We start from the raw sequence: 21,041 nt of genomic DNA on the forward strand, positions 1-21,041 counted from the left end.
TGTCAATCCTAGCTGTCTAATATTAGAGAAAGTATAAGCTGTGAGTCTGGAGCATCTTCAAAGCTAGGCTGTGCTTATTAAATGCCTAAAATGGACCGAAAAGCCTCACTGTAGGCATGACGGATTGAAAAGCCAGGGCTTTAGGACGCATATCCAGAAAAGGTCTATCAAAGACCATATACTAACACCCACCAGTGAAATACTCCAAAGTGACATCCGATTTACCACTTTTTCGAAGCAGGCTGCAAGAGGCCATACCTTGAAAAGAAAATAACTGTCAAGTGGGGACGGGGGAGAAAAATAATCCCTTTGCCTGACGCCGGGAGAACAATTTTCTTCTTCATCGCTTTTCTTTTTTTCCCCAGCCCCGCGGGGACTGCCTGGGCCAACCGCTCCAGCTCAGCCTCGGCGCGGCGGAGCCGCCAGCCCCGGGGCCGTGCAGACAAACGCCTCCTTCTGCCTCCCTCCCTCCCGCCTGCCCCCCCCCCCCCCCCCCCGCGCCGCGCCGGGCATCGCCAGCACCGGGGCCGGGGGTTCCCGCCGGTGCCGGTGCCCCCGCGGCGGGGCGGGGCGGGGCGGGGCCGGGGCGCGGCAGCCCCCCGGGGCGCTGCGGGGCCGCGGCGGAGGTGGAGCCGGTTTGTCCGTTGCGGGACAGGCGGGCCGGGGATGCGCTGAGGTGCCGCCGGCGCGGCGCCGGGGCCGGGGCCGGACAACGGGCTTCCATACCGCCCGCACGCACCTGGGAGCGGCGCGAAGACAGGGGGTGGGAGCCGGGCCGAGGGCACCGGCAGCGGGAGGAGGGCCGGGAGGGGGGGAATCAACGGCGAGAGCCGCGGGTAGCGGCAGGCGGAGGCAGAGCGGCGGCGGGAGCGCCGGCGCGGAGCATGGAGCGCAGCTGCCCCCCCCCGCCCGAGCAGGAAGCGGTGGAAGCGTGGCTGGACGATCACGGCGACTTTACCCGCTCTTACTTTGTTAGGAAAGCTACAAGGTAAGACCGGAGCGGCGGCGGATAGAGGCAGATCCTTTCCTCCCAGCAAAAGGTCGCTCTTCCATTTCTCTTTGCTGTCTCCGAAGAAAATAAAAGAAAAAAGCGATCCCCCCCCCCCCCCACCCGCGCTTTCCAAAGAGCAAAAACTGAAACCAAAGAGCAGCAGCCCCGTTCGGCTGCCACCGAAGGGCACATGCAGGCGCTTCCCGGAGCTCCCTGCCCTGGGCTTTTATTTATTTATTTTGTCTTCTCCTTGGTTTGAAACAGGCATAGTCAACTTCTCCTGAGTAGCGAGCGATGTATTTTTCCCTGCTCTGCCAACTAGACAGAAATATGTCGAAGCCTCAGATAACATCTGATCTCTCCGGGAGGGCGAGTTATGTCATTGCTTAGTAATCGCAAAACAAAGCGCTGCTCTTGAAGCGCTCAGTCGCCCTGTGGGCTTGTCACCTTTTTGACATCTCGGCGGCCAGCGGAGGGCGAGGGCGCTGGGTTAAGTGCCGGGGGAGCTGACGAGCCCTGAGCGGCCGCTGAAGCCCCAGCTTGTGGGTTCGAGACCAGAGCTCCGCCCGAGGAGGGGGACGCGGAGGTCTGTCCGCTGGGGCGAGCGCCTCAGGGTGCCATAACCGGAGCGCAGATGCTGGGGACGCCGGGCCGCAGCCCCGCTCCCCTCCCTCCCGGAGGCTGCGGGGAGGGAGCGAGGGAGGGAGGGGAGCGGGGGTGCGGCCCCGGGTGCAGCAGGGCGGCGGGGTTGGGCGCGGCAGCCTCCCCGGCAGGGGGCAGCGCGGGGCAGGCAGGGCTGCTCGGGGGCGGCTGCTCGGCGCCGGCCGCTCCTCGGCGGTGGTTTCTTTGCGAAGAACCTGATGTAAAGACCCGAAGATCTCCTCTGGGCTTTTGTTCCCCCCCCCCCCCGGTTTGACATGCTGCCTTTTGGACATAAGACGAGGTATTTGCTCACCGTTGTCACACTTCAGCAGTGGGACTTCCAAGTTGAAATCGAGTAAATTCGGCTATTTTTAGAAGTGGAGTCAGGTTTCCATTTTGAATATTTTCCGATAAACAAAGCAGTGGGGATGCAGAGCAGAGGCGATCTGCAACTCCCACGGTGTATCTTAGTGGAGAGCTCGGGTTAGTAAGTCCTGTGGTTTGTTCCTGGGACACGCCATCTCCGCGGGCTCGCTTCTCTCCGCTCCGCTCCTCTTCCTCAGCCGCTCGCACCATCTGCTCACCGCTGCTGATTTACTTCTTTCCCAAGTCACTTAGCAGGGATGGCTGCATTCTGAATGAGGTTTTGCTGCCGCTGCTCCTCTCTGCATGGGATGGGGCGGTAAGAAGAGAAATCCCCATTAATAATTGACTCGCAGCACGCTAGAAAGCTTCAGGGGTCACCTGCTTTCTTGTGACCATCTGTCGTGCTGTGCCCTTTCTTCTGCTGCTTCTTCCTCAGGTTCATTTAACAGAAGAATAATAAAAATGCCTTTAAAAATGTCTTTTAAATGTTAGTTTTTTAAAAAAGGCTGTGCATAGGTGCAGGATGCGTAGATGGCGGTAGTTAACCTTGATGTTCTGCAGAACACTAGTGCATGGTATGTAGCTGAAGGGTGTCTTGTTTGCCCAGGAAACAGGGTGGTAGCAGCTTTGAGAAGTAACATTTTATGAGTTCAGCCTGTCACATTTCCTTTGGAAACTGGAAGTAGTATTGAACAAATAGGAATGCTAATTAATAGTAACCGCTGTGTCAGATTTGTTTTCCCCATGGAGAGGTTTGGTTAGTCTTTTTTTTTTTTTTTTTTTTTTTAAATGCTGAGATGCAGTTTTGTGTTTGTGTGGGTCTGAAACAGGCAGTAGGTCACAAAATACAATTTGGTCATGTCTCCGTGACGGCGATGCCTCTGCATTCAGAGAGGGTTTTGCAGAAAAACTGTTGACTTTGAGTTCTTGCTTGGCAACAATTCTGCGATGTTTTGGAAGTGATGAAATCATTGCATTTGTCTCAAAACTCTCTTCTCCGCTGTCTTGCATGGAACGTTTTTTTTGTCCTTAATGTATAAATAGAAAACTATAACTATATAATAAGGAATACCTCTTTTATATGTAAGTTGGTATTTGAAAAGACAAATGACAAGTTACTTGGCTGTATGTTGGCTCAAATTTTATTCACTAAAATGATATCCTGTAAAGCTGAGCGGTTTGAAAGAACTGATGTACTTTGTAAAAAGGTTTAATGTTCTACATTGTCGTGTTACTTAGAGCTTGAAAAGAGAAAACCCCTAAAATTTAATGCCATGCTTTGTTTTAGTTGAATCTTTGTACGACGGCAATGCATTGAACAAAGACTGCTGTTAATGTTTTGTTACTTAGCATTATATTTACTCTGTCAAGTAAAGCAGTGTTCCTTGAACTAGTTTCAACTGTTTTCTAATCTTAATTTACTGCTTCTCATTTTTTGTTTTGCTTCAGAATACACCAAAGTCCTCACAGGTCCTAAAAGCAATAGACCAACAAGTTAGATAATTTAGTATCTTGCGGAGCACAGAGGCATATTCCACTTCATATTGCGAGGCACAATTGCTAATAGATAAAAATAGTTTCTGTATCTGTTCCTCAAATATTTATACACAGGAATAGAAGAAGATCACCAGCTCAACCGTTTATTACAGAGTAATACAAGTCCTTTTCACTGATAGTAATGACTTTGAATCAAAACCTAATTTAGCAATTTTATGATAGGTATTAAATATTTTATATATTTTTTTCTCTGCAATTAATTAATTCCCACAGTGTTTTATACAGTAGTTCTTCAGGTAATTCCCACAAAAAATGTTTTAATTAGGTGTCTAAATAAGACTTATGAGTGCTTTGGGTGGTCTTATGCCTGCAGATTTGTTTTGTTGGGTTTTTTAAAGTATGGGAGTCCCATCGTACAGTCATTGAATAGTTACCTCTTGTTCCATTTTGCATAGGTCAGTTTGATATTAGTATCTGTTTTCATGGTTTAAATAAATATTATATTTTCTGGCAAGGTGGCACTTGAAACGAAAACGTTTCTTTTTATTCACAATTAGTTTGTATTAACTATTGTTCATAATACGACAACTGTTAGGCTCCCCAGTCCATATTCTGGATTCTCGGGGAGAAGGGCTGCAGGTCGCCTACTTAACAAATTGGCACCTGCTTTCCTCCTCTCCCGTAAAATGTGTTGTAGAAGACAAGTATATACAAATGGCTTACACCTTGTATTTTGATCCTGCAATGCCTCGAGGTTGATAGTGTCTACAGACAGGCCACATTACTGCCTTCCTCAGGTCTTTGATGGCTAGGTGGACTGACATATTCTGCGATAAAGCTGTGTTGATTGACTTCCACCTGTACAGCTCAAGGTTGCAATCCTACAAGGATGTAATCCAGGTGAATAGCTTTAAATTGCTCCCTCCTTGGAGTATGTGAATAAACTGTGATCCTATGAGTAGGAAGCTTCCAAATCAGTTAGTTATTACTTTATTTTGTACCAGGCAGACAAGTGGTATACAGAGATAATATAAATAGCTATTATCTGTGAGGTGTTGTTACAGTATGATCAAAGTGCAGAACAACAAAGGGGAAGCGTGTCACCAGCACGCTCAGTGACGAGATGAATTTGGTTTACTTAGTGAGACAGCATGCTGGTTGACAAACCTGGCTGCAGAGTTTGTTACTGCACACTTAGGGGTTCAAGAGGTTCTAAATGCCTAGCTCCTACTAAATTTAAGCTATTGATTTTACTCCTTTCTTTTCAGCTCCTCTTGTTATTTTTTCCCTTTCAAAGTTTCAGAATTGCCTATCATACTCTGGTTCCCAGGAAGCAAAAACATTTTGAAGTAAAATGATTCTTCTTTTAGAGTGTGTCTTGTGCTTACCCACACTGTTGTTAAAGGCTCTTTGTAGCTGCTGCTACAAATATAATTGCTCTAACTAGATGTTATAAAGGCATAATCCGCAGCCTTTTTTGTCACAAAACTGTAGTGCATTTATGGCTGAATTCGTTACCCTTTTTGTCTTCCTGAAGTTTTGTCTTTTAATGTTCCTTTAAAAAAAAAATCCATGCATTGTCATGTTCAAACATCATACTTATTTTAACCCCCTCTGGAATACTTCTGTATTTCTGACTTCCTGTTTGTCCCTACTCTTAAAACCACGGGAGTGATTCTCTCTTAGTGCTCTTTGCAATCAGAAGCAGCAGACTGCCAAAACAGCCAAAGTAAAAATTCTCCTCTCAGTTAGAGGCAACTGCATTTTTCCAGGCAGTTTTTGTCTGGTTTCCTAAATGTATGGCTTGACAGATACAAATTATTAACCCCAGTCTTGAATGCCTTTCACTGGAAATAAATTTATTTTGTTATAAATACAACTTGGCTTATTAGCAGGGTTGGGAAATATTTACAAATGAATTAAGGTGGGGTTGTATTTGGAAAAATAAATGTCCTTAACAGCATGGTACTTAATAGCGCTTCACTGAGGATTCCAGAAGTGGCATTTACTGAGAAACTGTACTTTGCTGGAATTCAGAGATGGCACAGCTTGAATATATCAATTACATTTATTACTTCGAAAAAACTCAAGTACAGTTGTGGTGGTTTTTTTTCTTCTTGATGGCTGGTGGACAATCGGTTTGTAATGTGCTGCCTGCAGTACTAAATTCCTTAGGGCATTTGCCTTCTAATCTCTGTGTCTAGAGGGCTTTTAAAAATGTCTTTCATTTTGAGCTGGCTATTTGATGTTTAATCTCATAAATATTATACGTCATATGCATTATGTCATTGCTTTGTTTGATAATATATGTGTGCTTAATTTTTTCTAATTGAAAGGAAATTAATTTTTGGAGCAAATGTATGAAAATTCAGATTTTCAAAGATAGAGCCATTGAAGATTTTCTGCACTGAAATGTGCTTTGGCCTGTGTTTTTTCTTAAAAAGATATTACTGACATACAAAAAAATAATAATCCTAAAAACATACAGGTACGAGCCATATTCATCCCTAACATGACCTTGGTAAGTAGGCAGTGGGTTTTAAACTTCTGTGATTGAAGGACCCCGAACAGTTTTCCAGTGGAGGCACAGAATCCTATGCAAATTGTTGAAATATGCTGAAAGCGGACTTGCTTTTCTAAGTTACCCTATGTGAAGCATTTACAAGAGGACTGCAGACCCACTAATTCTTTGGACCATGGCTTGAAAACCACAGGAAGTAGTGGTGTTAAATGCAGGGATCAGAGTATTTTCTCCCACTTGGTTTTATTAGATGTTTACAGAGCTTTTCTGAGGATGAAGTACAGGAAAAAAAATCAATTTCTATGAAATCTTGGAAAGTTTTCTTGTTGGTCTAATGATGTCTGTAGTTGTCCCACTTACTAATAATGTATCCATATCTTTATGTCTTTCTTGATAATTGCAAAGTATTACGATCATCTCAAAATATTTTAAACTCCTGATTCAAAAAGCACTCAGGAAGGTAAGGAATGTTACCCACATTCATGAAGTTGTAAATGTGATTAAGTATTTTTGGCATTTATTCTTGGAAATAAAGCTGGGTGTGTGCCGGAGTATTTTGGAAACAATGTCTAAAACAGCAATTACTGTAGACTGAAGAAACTGTCATTTGAGAAATGATAAGAAATCACTTAGTAGCAATTTACATCTTTAATTCCCCCAAAGCTATAACCCGAACTCCTACGCAGAATCTTTGGTGTGAAGATAAGCTAGTCAGCAGATAGTACTGAGCAGCTACAAGGAGAATGTGCTTTTACTACATACCATTTGCCCTAGGTAATAAAGAAACAAACAGGTGTGCACAACACATAAAATACAACTGGTAAGTCTTAGAGGACAGGTAGAAAATAAGATGGGGTGAACTACTTCAACAGTTAACATCTCTTTTTGCCTTCTTTTCTTTCAGGGTAACTTTATTATCATATTACGGTACTTCCAATAATGCGAATAAGCATTTGAAATCTCATTTCCATTTTTGTGCTCTTACTAGGAAGACTTTAGAGAACAGGGTCAAATTTCTGGCAACTGGGAAGAAAAGTGGAGCTGAGGCATACATTGCCTCTGTGGGAGACAAGAAAGTTAGACAACTTTCTTTTATTTTGAAATTGTAAAAGTTCGTGAAAGTTTTGTGTTGGGCATTTGTTGAAGAATCATCACGTGAGGAGGAAATTCATGTCTTTGTACAGGATTAGGACAAAGACTACATATATAAAGTAAAAATACCAATCAGTCTAATTTTGAAGCTGAAGTGAGACTTCCATAGTGTGTAGACATTGTTCTGGCTCTCTGCACAAGGATAAAATTCATGATGCATCACCTATGATGTCTTCAGATCAAATAAAGTACATCATAGCCTATGTTCATGCTTATTTGAATGCTAGATTAAAGCTGAATTGTGTGGGAATATATGGCTCAGATCAAGAATCACAAACAAAGTGATTTTAGAGAATACATTCTTGACTTGAAATAATATGCTACCACCTGTTTTCATTTTCACCATGAAAGAGGAAGCATTTTGCTTTTGTCATGAATAAATATAATTAATAAAACCCCAGGATACAAGTCTGTCTCTTCCTTACTGGCAAAGAAACATATGTAAATTTACATGGAATGCTTTCTAATTTATATGATTTACTTGAAGAAAAAAAAAATGCATTTAATACAAAAGGAGCTATTTACGAAGTGCCAGAAAAGAAGTCCGACCCAAATGGCCCTTGTGAATAACTCAATGGTTGTAATTTCACATTAGGTCTGGCACTGAAAATATAGCCACAAAATATATTTGCTTAGTAGAAGATATATATTTTCCCATTTATTTGTGCGTTATGGTGAACTCACCCCAGCACAGTGAGCCATCCCAAAGCCTCTGCACCACTTAAGTCCTACTTAACCCCTATTTTAGGAATTTAAGTGGAACTGAAGTGGTGCCTAGTGAGCTCTCCAGGCAGGTGTGAACTTTTAATCCACCTTTCACCAAAGTCACAGGTATTGTCCTATTGCTTTCCACAACAAAATCATTAGGTACATAGTTATTTTTTTTTTTTTTTTTGAGCTTGGAACAAGTAAACATTTGGAGGAGAAATAAAGGTCATGTTTTAGAATTGGACCTTCAATCCTTGAGGATTTATTCTGTCTTTCTTTATAGTGTGAATAGGAAGTCCTTTCTATGGAGGAAAGCTTTCTTGTGAAAAGTTAAGCTTGCAGTTTGGTTGTTAAAGAAAACTTGAAAATAGCCAAGAATAGCCTGTTAGTGTTAGTCCTCCATTTTGAATACTTCTGCTTCAAATAATAAAGCAACCTCTGCCTCCTATTTTAAAAAAATAATATGAACATTCAGACAAGATTTACATTATTTCATAGTTCTAAAAAGTTGTTATTTCACTCTTTCACGAGCACGGTTTGAATCTAGAATGAGCATTCTTAATTTAGATCTGTATTCAAACAGAAGTCAGTCGGGCCACATGTTTAAAGTTAAATGTATGCTAATATATATTTGACTGAGTTGTGTCAAAAAATTGGCACCGACTTTAAGTCGTACTTCATCTTCAAAAACTGTTTGCCTACCACTGTTAGAAATAGCATCTCTAGTAACTATAATTGGAAAGGGTTTAAGGAAAAACAGCTATTGTCTTTGTCAATAGTTAGAATACCCTTCTTTTACAGTCAGTTTACTGTTTCCATCTAATGAGGCCTTTTACAGTTTATTTAAATCTTTCCATGCCCAGAAAGGGGACAAAAACGCTTAGAACATGATTGTGAAATAGCAAGTACTGGAAAGAAAATGGGGAGGCAAGTATAATATCCAAGTGACTGACTTTCAACCTCATTTGTTAAAACTGAATAGTTTTCAAGTTGTTGCTAATGCTTTAAATTATTTCTATGCCTAAATTATGTCGAAATGCAGGAAAGAAATTTGAAGACATCTAGTGGTTATTTTAAGGAAAGCAATTGAGATAATAGGAAGCTTGGCTTGAAATATTGTTGATTTCAACACTAGCAGGATTAGGCCACAGGAATTCAGATACTTGAAAGCTGGCATTCTCTAGTAGGCAAGTTTGGATTGAATCCCTCTCCTTAAGTGTGTTATCAGTAACTGCTGGTTTGAATGAAAAATTAGAAAAACAGTCCACACAACTACCGAAACATTGCACATTGTATATATGAAAGATTATAGGCAGCAGAGGAAATGGGGAATTACTTGTTTCACTGAAAGCTACTCATCAGTCAGTACTTTCATGGTACAGAAATTATTATGCATTCTTTGTGCAAGGCAAGAAAGCTGCAGTATACTATCTTTGGTGCATCTCAGTATTACTTTTGTGCTCTGTTTTTGTACATTTTATCCAAAGATACCAAATACTTGCTGAATGGTCACATTGGTATGGTCTTACATATGTAGCATTGTTACATGTGTGAGCAAGACAATTATAATCTGGCTGTTACTCTTTAAACATCTTCACTTTTTTTTTTTTTTTTGAGAAGTATGCTGTGTATTTTGAAGATAATCACAATGAAGCAAAGATGGGTACAATAAATTATTTAATATTCCCAGTGTATGAGGAGAATAGTAATTAGCGTCAGGTCAGCATGGTTTGATACATAACGGCACAGGAAATAAAGCAAGGTTCTCTTCAGGTCTTAGACCCGAGGTTGTCTTCAGGCCTACTTGTGCCCTGCTACATGACCTGGCTGAAGCCATGTCGCTTCCTTGTGCCTGTGTTTTCTCATCCAGTGATTTTCTGGTTTTGTTGCCTATTCATACTGAAAACTTCTCACTTTAGGGACAGGTCTACTTTCTGTACAGTGTTTAACAAATCAGGGCCAAAGAGTCTTAATTCCTCTGAAGTTCCCGAGTTCCCCCGTAATGCAGATAATGTGTACTTGTATACAAGTGATTATAGAGGGGAGGATCACACAAGCATTTTTTTTGCTTCAAATGTTTTACCTGCTATTGTATTTTCATCCCCTTCTCATCCCTGTTGCTTCAAAATTCCTCTCCAATTTTGTTATCTGCTGATGAGGTCACCAGCCAAATTCAGCAGTCACTATTGTCACACGCCTTTGAAATTGTGTTTTATAGAGGAAGGACTGGATTTGGCTGATAGTGACTAAAAACGGTTACTTCATATTCAGCTGTCCCTGCTTATGAACTCTGGGATAAATTCTAGCTTTCTCAAGTGGAGGCTTATGCTGCAGTAAAGGATCATACTGCAGTAAGGGATGCATGCAGCTCATGAGGAATGGATGCTGATGCCTGTAACTCCTCAACGTGCAGTGATTGCTGTGCTGGGATGGAGACATTGCATTGGTTGTAACTGTCTGCATAGATCACTACGGATCGGTATCTGCTCCTGTTTAGTACACTCCTGCAACTTCTAAACTTACTTCTACAGCAAGGGTCTTGCCTTACAATCAGCTCTTGACAATGCCAATGCTTACGGAAGACTATTCATACGAATAGAGTAGTCACAAGTGTTTGTTTCTTCCTGTAGTCCTTTCAAAACGACCTCTTAATCATACATAGCACTTGTTACTAATTTCCAGTAACCTCACTTGTGGTTCAGAATGTGTCTGCTGTTGGGTATCTGTTGAGCTAATTCTGTGCTGAGAAAGTAGTTGTGTTAGTAATAATACTCTTCTTGTCATGCATTGTTAAATAGGATTGTCAACAAGCAAATGCATGTCAAGACTTTATCTGATAGATTTTAAATAGAGTTAGAATTTGTCAGTTCATGTGAAGTGCTAGTTCTTCCACCCATGTGTATAACTGTGAGTAAAAGGAGCTAAATAGTTTCCTTGTTAGAAGAGGCATTCAGTAAAGGTCAGAGAACACTCTTCTTATTCCAGCTGAATTTGAATGGCTTTCCTGTTGCCCCAATAAAAATGCCTAAATGATTTGAAGTTGAAAACCATGCTTTAAACAGTAGAGTTCAGGATTTGTTGTTGTTGTTAACCTACAGAGCTTTTTGAGAATCGCATGCTATGTTGGCAAGTTATTGGACCATCATCTAAGAGACCTTAAAAGGGGACGGGCAGATCTTACTCATAATTATGCAGCTCCACATACAGTTCTGTTCAGTGTCAAAGTGCTTCATAAATAGTGCAGATACCTAACAAGCAGTCAGTTCTTATTAAAGAAATGTGATTACTTTCATGTGAAAGATTTTACAGTTATGTTCCACATCCCTCAATAACCTCTATAAGACAGAGAAGGGAATGCTTATTTTGCATAGTAAAAAGGCAAGAAGGTAAAAACTAAATTATCTCATGGCCACAGTTTGAGAACTGGTATTAGAATTCAGAATACATCGTTCTGACTGATTACTATTAGTATGCCATTAAGGCCAGGGCGCATCATTACACAACACTCCAGAATTAAATAAAATGGCAGGTTTCAACTGATAAACCAAATTTCTGCTTTAGCTTTTGCTTTGTCCACAAAGGGCACCTGAGTCTTTCTCTGCCTTGTATCTTATATCAACACATCCACATATGTAAATTCAGCGTAAAACAGAGCTAGATGAAATGATAGCATTTGATATTCTCCTTTCCTCATGTGTAAATAAGCAGTGAAATCAGATTGCTCTACAAATTGCTGTCACTCAGCAATAGTACAGGTTCACCTCTGCATTTTCAAACATGCCTAGACAAAGTACACGGCTTCCTACACCTAATCACTCCTACTTTAAGAATGCTCTCCATCTGATACTAGGTTATTACAGTTACTTTTAAATCTTATTTTACATTAATGCCAGTCCTCGATGTTCAAAAATCAAGTCAGCAGATACAATCATGAAACCGGGTCAAGTCACAAGCCTTCTTTTAAGACTATTGATTATTCTATATCTACCTTCTTGTGCCTGAGGCTCTAAATGCACCCAGCTCACATTTTCAGGTTCTTTTCTGCAGCCTTAGCGCTAGATGCTAAATTTTGCTTAGAAAAAGCTAAAATTTCCTGGTAATTTCTTTTCTTGAGGATATTAAGAGTAAAACAAAACCCACATGTAACATAACACATATGATGACAAGAATTATCAACGCTGATTTTAGAGGTTGTACTATGTTTACTTACAAATTTTTGCATTTTAAGCTCTTTATTTTTCTTAAGGATACTTTTGGTCATTTTCATTCTGTTTTCTCATTCAGTTTAATAAATAAAAATTCCAAATGTTATCAAATGCTAGCTTCTTATTTTGACTCTCATTGCAACAGCTTTTGCAAATATGATAATGCCCTACGCAAATTATATTATGAGTTTCAGTAATACATGGTCATGGCTCCCACATTTAATATTTATCCTGCTTAAGTACTATAAAGTAATATTGTTAAGGTCAAAGTTCTAATAATACATTAAACGGTCTTTATGCTTCTTCACTGCAAGGAACATTTGGCTAAGGTAACTTCACAAAAAAAATAGGTATCACTGTTGTGATCAAGAAGGATCATTGGTAGCTTTTATTAAGATACTTAAAAAGCAGAGCTTACTTCCTTTAAAAATAAGTAGCTAAGCAATGAACCAAAACTCTTTCAGAATAACAATGGAATTTCATTGTGTTCTCTGGCACCATGGTTCCAGTAATTGGACTAGCTTTACATAGCTGGGAAATTTATAATAGATGTTGATTGAGATATATTGTTGGTACAGCAAGCACTGTTCCAGGAGCTTCATGGAAAATCTAAAAACACGGAATGAAATCCTAACTCGGTGGAACTCAGAGGCAAAACTCCCACCGCCTTAATTGTGTCCAGCTTTTCATTCAGTGGTTTTAGACTCTCATCGTCAGAAGATTCACAGATGTCCTGTGTGACCACACCGACCATTCGGCCTTGAGGATCACTGGGGCTATAAATGATATTAACCATGTATGTAAAGTCTTACATGATTAGGACCACAGTACACAGACAGAAGCCAAAATAAAGAATAGTCTAGCATCCATTTATTTGGAGTTGCACTGGTGTGAATAAGAAAAGAATTTGGTTTTACAGTGCTGCATTGAGTGATATTTACCTCAGTGAAACACAGTTTTCTGAGGGGAAAAAAATTACCAGGTAGCTTGCACTGCAGTGGAATGGGTACAGTAACATAATGACTTTCTTTTGCCCAGGTGCTCCCTTTACAGTCACACTATTTCCTAAATCCGTTCAGTTTTTCACAGCATGTTTGCCTACAGTTGAGGTCTCCAAATGATATGTGATTGCAAAATCTGAAGAACTCTTTCAAACCTTCCTAATAAAAGACAAATAAGTTTCCTGTTGTGGATTGCTTGCTAATAAAAATAATATTGGTGGACTTTAGATTTTAATCAATTACTTTACTTTGAATTAATGGTTAATTACACTTGCAGTATTGCGTTCTACAACATAGATGAAGCTGTTCTGTAAGGAAAAAAAGGCTATGCACAGTGCTTTTCATATTTAACATATACGGATGCATGTAACCGATCAGCGGCTGACTAACCTGACTAATTTCCATGGTTTCATTCAGCTTCACTCTTGAAATTCCTGTGGTCTGCTGAGCAAATAAAAAATATCCCAAATTTAAAACATGACCACCATGAAAGGTTTCCAAAAGATCAGACTTTTAAATAGGATTTTTGCTGTTCATAGGTCCATACATTATGTAATTCAGAAAAAAAAAACATTTCTTCTGAGAGTAGATCATGTGCTATGAGGAATCCTCGACACCGAGTGAATGAAATAAAAAGCCCTGTATTTAAAAAAAAAACCCAAACTAACAGATTTTGGACAAGAAAATATTATAGTGATAAGAAAAAGTATACTCGTGTTATTGATGATATGTGTGCTTATGGATAATTCAGGATATGCTGTATTTAGTGAGGACATTATTAGGGTTGGCATTCTAGTGCTAAGTTAATGTGAGAAATAGTTAACTACTAGAGATGCGTGACATTTCTTAATTAATGGTAAACTCTTCAAAAATACAATTTTGGGGGTATTCAGTATTTTGGGTTGAGTTAGGCAATGAGTTTCATCTGCACGGAAAGGAAATAGGAGAGATGCATGAAAACAGTCTGTCTTTTCATTATTTTGAAGGGGGCTGAATTAGAAATAGTCATGTTTCTTCATGACAGTTTTTAAGCAAAACTTTTGTGCGTTGAGTCAAAACTATTTTTCATTAACTCAGAGAGCAGGGGAAGTTAACTTAAAAATGGTGTATAGGCAACATAAAAATAGGAGGTGCTGCAGGTGATTTGACAGAATTAAAGTTCAAATTTATCTTTTTACAAGTTAAAAATGGTCTAGAAAAACAGAATTAAAACAGAAAGTTTTGTCTTCATGTGAACATATATACATCTTATACAGAAATGCAATAGGAATAGGAAGGACCAGAACTTTTCAAGCAACAAAATTACCGTGTAAACTTCTGATCTTCCATATTCTGAAAGCCACAGCGTAAGCACTCTTCCTCTGCCCTATTTCCTTTAGGCAGAAATAGCTTTCTTTTTATGGGGCAAAAAACATTACTGCTTAATCTAGGCTAAGTGCTGCGTAAAACTGAAGAATATTGATACAGAGGAGCACTAAAGGTGCACTCACGTCCACTGTATGAAAAGGTTTAAAGTTATCCTCTTTGCAGTGTCCTCTTCAAATATGTATTAGTTCCTGAGGATTTTTAACTGACATCATTCACTGTACTTTTATTTTTGTTTTACAGAGAAATGGTTAATGCATGGTTTGCTGAGAGAGTTCATACCATCCCAGTCTGCAAGGAGGGAACAAAGTCCCAGAGTGAATCCTGTGCTTGTCACCAGCCTGCCTGCGCTGAGACCACCAACTCTGGGACGCCAGCGAGGAAAATCTCTGCTTCTGAATTTGACAGACCCTTAAGGCCTATTTTTGTCAAGGACTCAGTAGGAGCAGTGAGCTTCCTCTCCGGCTCTGAAAAGAAGGAACAGATGCCTCTGCCATCTCCAAGGATTGAGGCCAGTGCAGGGGATCAGTGCTCAAGACTATTAGAACTTGTGAAAGATATTTCTAGTCACTTAGATGTCACAGCACTTTGCCATAAAATTTTCCTACATATCCATGAGCTTATAGCAGCTGATCGCTATTCCCTGTTCTTGGTCTGTGAGGATAGCTCTAATGAGAAGTTTCTTGTAAGCAGGCTGTTTGACGTGGCAGAAGGCTCCACCCTGGAAGAAGCTTCCAACAACTGCATTCGCCTGGAGTGGAACAAGGGCATTGTGGGTCACGTAGCAGCTATAGGCCAGCCTCTGAACATCAAGAATGCGTATGAGGTAAGCCAACAAAATTTATCTTGAACAATTCTTGAGAAAAGAAAAAGCCAAATTATCAGCTGTCGTAATATCGCCATTTTAGTGTATGTATTTGGAGCTAAATCGACTTCAACCAGTCAAGGTGCAAACCTGACACTGTGTTTTTGGTTATAATACATGTATTATAGATACATGCATATACAGAAACGTGTAGCTATGACTAATGCTACAGGAATGCTAACATCAAAATAAATTATTTAAGTTTGACATTAGCAGTCAGATATTACCCTCAACCAGCTATGTGCACACCAGTATTTGAATGTCTAGCTTTGGACGCTTAAGTGTTTACATTTCTGCTTATATAGGACATAAGATACTTCTGCACCAAAATGAATGAAATGGTGAGTAGAACTGGCTGCAAAACTGAAGTCTTGCAACTAAAAATACTTTGGAGAATTTTATCATACCTGAAGCACAAAGAGTAGGAGCTGAATGAACAAGAATGGGATGAGGGTTTGAAGTGTATCGAGGTCTCCCAAATGAAATGATAGTCTGCAATTCAGGTTATTTAATACAAGGCCAGATGAAAAAAGGAAGAGAATCCAGCACTGGGAGAGGACATCTCTTACATCTCAGCTTAACATCTCTTCATTCCAGGCTCCTTGGATATGCTGATTTTATGTGTTGAATTTAGGGATGATGGAAATTTTAATGACTTAATTGATTAATTAACTAATTAATAAAGGCATACAGAACTGAAAATTACCGCTTCTGATTGAAGTTAATATAAGCATGTTTACAGAATTAGGGAACATTACTGAGTAGATTTTTTCAGAAGCAAAAAAGAGCTGTATGATTTCATATGGCTTTATTTTCAACAAACACTTGTTTGCTGCCTCAGAAACTGTCTAAACATTTGCTAAGTACATGTTTCCAGCGGGACATTCCGTGTCCTTATAGTTTAAAAGTTCATTCTTGAATTGGGTCCATCATGCTCAACTTGAAATCAATTACTAGAGAAAGAACAGCAGCCTTTAAAATAGTCTGATTTATTTTAGTAAGATTTAAAAAAAAAATAAAAAATCAGAGTTTTATAGCAATATTCAGCTGAAAAAATGAACCAAGCAACCTCTGGTAAAAGCAAAAACACTAACCACATACATGAAACTTTGTTCCTCTGTGGCCACATGTCTTTCAGTATATTTCTGTAATTTCTTCTTGATGATAAAAGCTATACTAGGGATGGTTAGTCCATGTGTACATTTATTATAATGACGGTCTAGGCTCGAGAAAGGCTTCTCCTAGCGTTTGGGGTTTTTTTGTTCTTTCTGGCAGTTGTATTTATCCACAGGTGCTCATGTTCCACATAAATGCTATTTTGTTGTTGTTTTAACACACTGATAGTAACAACTTTATATAATTATTAGCTAGTAATGGAACCTTTGTTGTCCTGGGTAACAGTTAAGTCAAATATTGTACTTTTCTTAACCTTTAAACCAGGGAAGAAAAAGAACTGGTCTTTAGGCAAGTAGTCAAATAATTGTATTTTTTTCTTGTATCAGGATCCAAGATTCAATGCCGAAGTTGACCAGATCACAGGGTATAAGACTCAGAGTATTCTCTGTATGCCAATAAAGAATCACAGAGAAGAGGTAAGTTGCAGTATTGGGATCACTTCATGTAATACTGTTTCCAGCTATGCTAATGCTTTAAACTTTTATTAGCTGGCAGTCATTATCTCTACCATATAAAACCATCTCTTTTTTAAAAAGACTGCTTATGTTTGCTTGGACTTTAATTTTATCTTATCTAGTTCAGTAATGTAAGCCAAAGGAAATTGTCAAGAAGAGTTTAATCCCAGATGCAGAAGCAGAATATATGTATTTAACTCTAGAAGTGCTGTTGCCGATTCCTGTACCAAGTATCTGTCAGCATTAAAGTTCTCTGCACACTTACTGGTCTATCTCAGTGCCTGCTCAGATTGCAATTAAGTTCCTGTACTTCAGCTTAGCTGGTATCTATGTTATTTTCTTCAGAGAACACAAATTGGGTTTTATCATTGTCTAAAAGGCTATTTTTTACATTCTATTAACTCAGCTCATAAGTAATAAATTAAGAAACACGTTAAGTGCTTAAAAGCAGGCATTGAAAAACACATGGTGTCGATTCAGAAAAGTCATCCACAAGTCATATAACTTGAATCACTCCTAATTTAAAACAATGTGAATCTGCTCATTGAACTCTTGTACATATTTCCTGTCCATGCTACTTCTCACAGAAGTTCTCTTTTCCTGTCTGATGCTATTGCCGTAGGGAGAACTCTTATTATGGACTAACGATGTCTTCTTGCAGAGTAGTTGAAGAGTGAATACAGTAAAGTCAATAAAAGCCAATGAATGGAAAAAAGTGAGGTCCGCTGTTTTACTTAGGGAGTAAGTAAAGTAAGTTTGGGTTTTTTTGATCCTGAATGTAGTAGCCTTCAGCCACCTCACCAGTTCTTAGAATACCCACAAAGTGTAAGGCTCTCTGTAGAGTGTGCCAGAGCTTTAAGATGGAGATTTTCTCTCCTGTAGTTCCTTTGTTTTTCAGAGTATTTATAGTTTGCTTCCAGAAATCTCAAACTCCAAAAAGAAATGCTGCCAAGATTGGTTTGAAGACATCGCACGTTCTTTTTCCTGCTCTTCCATCTTTTACTCCTCTTACGGAATGTGTCACCTTGACTTTTATGACATTGAACCTTCTTTTCATTAAATAAATTCATTAAACTCTTGATTTAACTTGTTTGTTGAATCTTACTCTAGCTGACCCAGATGATCAGCCAGGATTTCCTTTCTTCACCTACTGCTAATTTTGGTTTAAAATATTTTTTTCGGTTATTCCAAGGACAGCACTTGATTTTCTCCTACTCCCACTCCTGCTTAAAAGTCTTCCCCTTTCTAACCGGCAGCAGCCACTGCTGGCCCTGAGCCAGCTGATGAGCAAAGCAGATGTTGTGTGAAGAGCTGTCAGGGACCAGTGGTCCATGTGAGGCTGATGCAAGGCTTTACATTTCACCCAAACCATCCCATTTTCTTTTTGTTGAATGGAAAAAACGCTATGCTCTATGTAATTGGGATCAGAAATGAATTACAAAATCTTGCTGGCCAGGGAGCGTGAAAGTGCTTACTTCTCACCAGGTCCTGATGGTAGGTGGGGGAAGGAACAAGAGCTGTAGTCTGTTGGTCCAATACGCCATGACTTACAGGCTGAATAAACCTGCAATTGGCCGTATCTTCAGCTAGCTTTCTACTCCTAAGTGTATCAGCAAATGGAAATGAAGCAGGAATTTGTTTATTTTGAAAAGTTCAGCCAACCTGAAGTTTGAGGAGAGTGTTACACTCCACTCATGCGCAATAATTTGAAGGGGCTAAACTATAAGATTTCTTATAGGAAAGGACGGCACTTTTTAATTTTTTCTTATTTTAAAGTCTCTACCAGAAGGTTTTTCTCCATCTCACCATAACACATGGCTGACACGTTTCTAGACAGATGTTGGGTCAGTGAATCAGTCCTTAATTTGCGATTTGCGTGCTGCTGCTTTTTCTGTTTTTTAAAAAAAAAAACTCAAAACAACAAAACCAGAATACTGGCTCCTCCCCTTTAAAAAAAAAAAAAAAATCCCCAAAGTCCCTCTAGTAATATTGAGGCTAGTAAATGCTGCCTTAGCCCAGGATGTCAGCAACCACAGTCAAAAGACGATTCTGGAAGACATCCAAAAATAAACACTGAGAAAGAGAAGTGACTGGGGTTTTCTCATTGTTTGTTTAGTATTAGTACTATTTTTTTAAAACAAGAGAGTCAGTAATTGAGAGGAAGAAAATCTCATGCCGATTATTAAATCCTCTGGGCCTGCTGAGGTATGGAGATTTTTCCAGTAGATGTTATTCACATTTGCCTATATTTCCATGAGGCATGTGAGAAACCAAAGTCTCACTTAAAAATAACAGCTAGTAAGAAATTCCATAGATGAAAAGAAGAAAACACAGAAGAGCTCCTAAAAAGGACCCAGGAACTAGTAACAATGAGAAAAAAGCAGTGCAATAAGAGGACTTTACCTCTGCACAGATGCGCATGCAGAATGGAATTAGTAGTAAAATAACTTTTCTCAATCCCCTACTCAACCTATTCTTGCTGACAGAAATGCCACAGAAACATTGCATTGCAGATGCAGAAAATTCTGCTGATTATGTCCTTTAAGATCAGATCCTAGAGGCTTGTATAGTTCTAGGTTTATGGAGAGTTCTCATTTTCCCATGAAAAATTACAAATGCAAACTGACTGCACTTTGCATCTGACTTCAGAGGCTTTGAACAAAGTTCTGACATCTGTAATAACTAAACAGAAATTCTTTCCATCCCATCATATAACAAAAGTATTGCCACATGATGCTTTCTGGGCATGCAAGGCTGTATCATTTGCTGGTTATCACCACTGAAGAAAACAAGGAGGAAGAAAGGCCTTGGGTAACCTGAATTGTATTCTACTTAAACAGAAAACCAAAATGGTTCTAAGTCAAATCATTCATCATCTATTCCTGTATTTAAATTTGTCATAAGGTGAATGCGAAGCCATAGCAAAGATTCCATTTTGATCTTGAAAGATTTTCTCTTCTGGTGGTTCTTCTGTAGAAGCAGATAACTGTATACAGTTATCTAGGCATCAGTATGTAACACTTGCTACTTGGATTATCGATGTGTATCAGAGAACACATCAAAACTTTCAAAACAGACTGAATTTTTATACTCAGTAGTACAAAAGCCACCAATGAAAAGTTTAGCATTAGCCACCTTGTACCGCAGAGTTACCATGGTTATGTCTTTTGCAAGAGGAAACTGGTATTGCTGGCCACAGGCTTTAGCTGTAGCTATTAATGCTAACCATTTCAGTGCTGCAATGCTTATCCAGAAATCAGGGTTTTACCACTACTGGCAGAAGACTTAAGGTTGTGGCAGTTCAGCATTGTGTATCTCAAAAAGCAGCTTTTCATTCCTGGTGTGCCCTTAAACCTTTAATTTTCCAGAAGCTTCAAATGGTACTGATGTGCCTCCTAGAGCTCCTGTAATAAAATCGGTAAATGCAGTGGCACTTTCTTCTGACTTTGTTTGGTCTTGGATTCAGAGACCCAGAAAAAGGACTACAGAAGTTGTTGCAAATAATGATCACCTGGAATTTCTCCATCTGGTTTTGTAGACATTTGTAAACAAACAGTCATTTTGACAAAATTTGACAGAACTGAATAGGGAATGGAAGTCCTTAGCTTAAACCAACTTGCAGAGTTATCCAGAACTGATACAAGACTCAGTACAGCTCTCTAACTGGTTTGGAAAATCTGTAGAATGGATGGTCTCTGATGCAGAGAGTCATCACAGCTGCCGTAGAATGTCTACAGGAATGATGTAATTTTGTTATCTCTGCATTTTTTTTCTTTCAGCTGTGCAAAATAATTTCCATAAAATTCTATCTCAATTTAATTTCTGCTAAAATCTGTATGTTTTTCTCATATGGAAACTTTTAGCTGAATTAACTGAGACCCATCTCCCAGGCTCTGAGTATATAAGACTGAACTTCCTACTAATTGGCTAGGGAAATGTTTTATTCTGGCAATGCTCACTCCGATTGTTTCATTTGTTGTTTACTTTGCCCTATCTCCTGTCACTGTCCTGTCTCAACAAATCAGGGGTGCTGCTCTATTTACAACAGCCTTTCAAAATATCCTGTTGAATTTTATTGTATAAAATGTGACCAAGCA

The 21,041-nt window shown here is 39.5% G+C and overlaps 1 protein-coding gene across 4 annotated transcripts in view; it reads left to right on the forward strand.

Annotated features, from left to right (window-relative positions):
- The first annotated feature begins 720 nt into the window (after positions 1–720).
- Positions 721–21,041, forward strand: part of PDE5A (phosphodiesterase 5A) — a 68,262-nt gene continuing 47,941 nt past the window's right edge. For 2 of the 4 annotated variants that reach the window (XM_087735559.1, XM_087735560.1), the window contains exons 1-3: positions 721–988; positions 14,692–15,274; positions 16,816–16,905. In XM_087735559.1, coding sequence (XP_087591685.1) covers positions 885–988; positions 14,692–15,274; positions 16,816–16,905 — 777 coding nt within the window. In that variant the 5' untranslated portion in view covers positions 721–884. Of the gene's footprint in view, positions 989–1,953; positions 2,316–14,691; positions 15,275–16,815; positions 16,906–21,041 lie in introns of those variants that run through there. The other 2 variants (XM_087735561.1, XM_087735562.1) reach the window with 2 other exon arrangements.

Source organism: Nipponia nippon, unplaced genomic scaffold, assembly GCF_047370975.1.
Source record: "Nipponia nippon isolate SJK-2023a ecotype South Korea unplaced genomic scaffold, ASM4737097v1 scaffold_6, whole genome shotgun sequence".
In the NCBI taxonomy this organism is placed as follows: Eukaryota; Metazoa; Chordata; class Aves; order Pelecaniformes; family Threskiornithidae; genus Nipponia; species Nipponia nippon.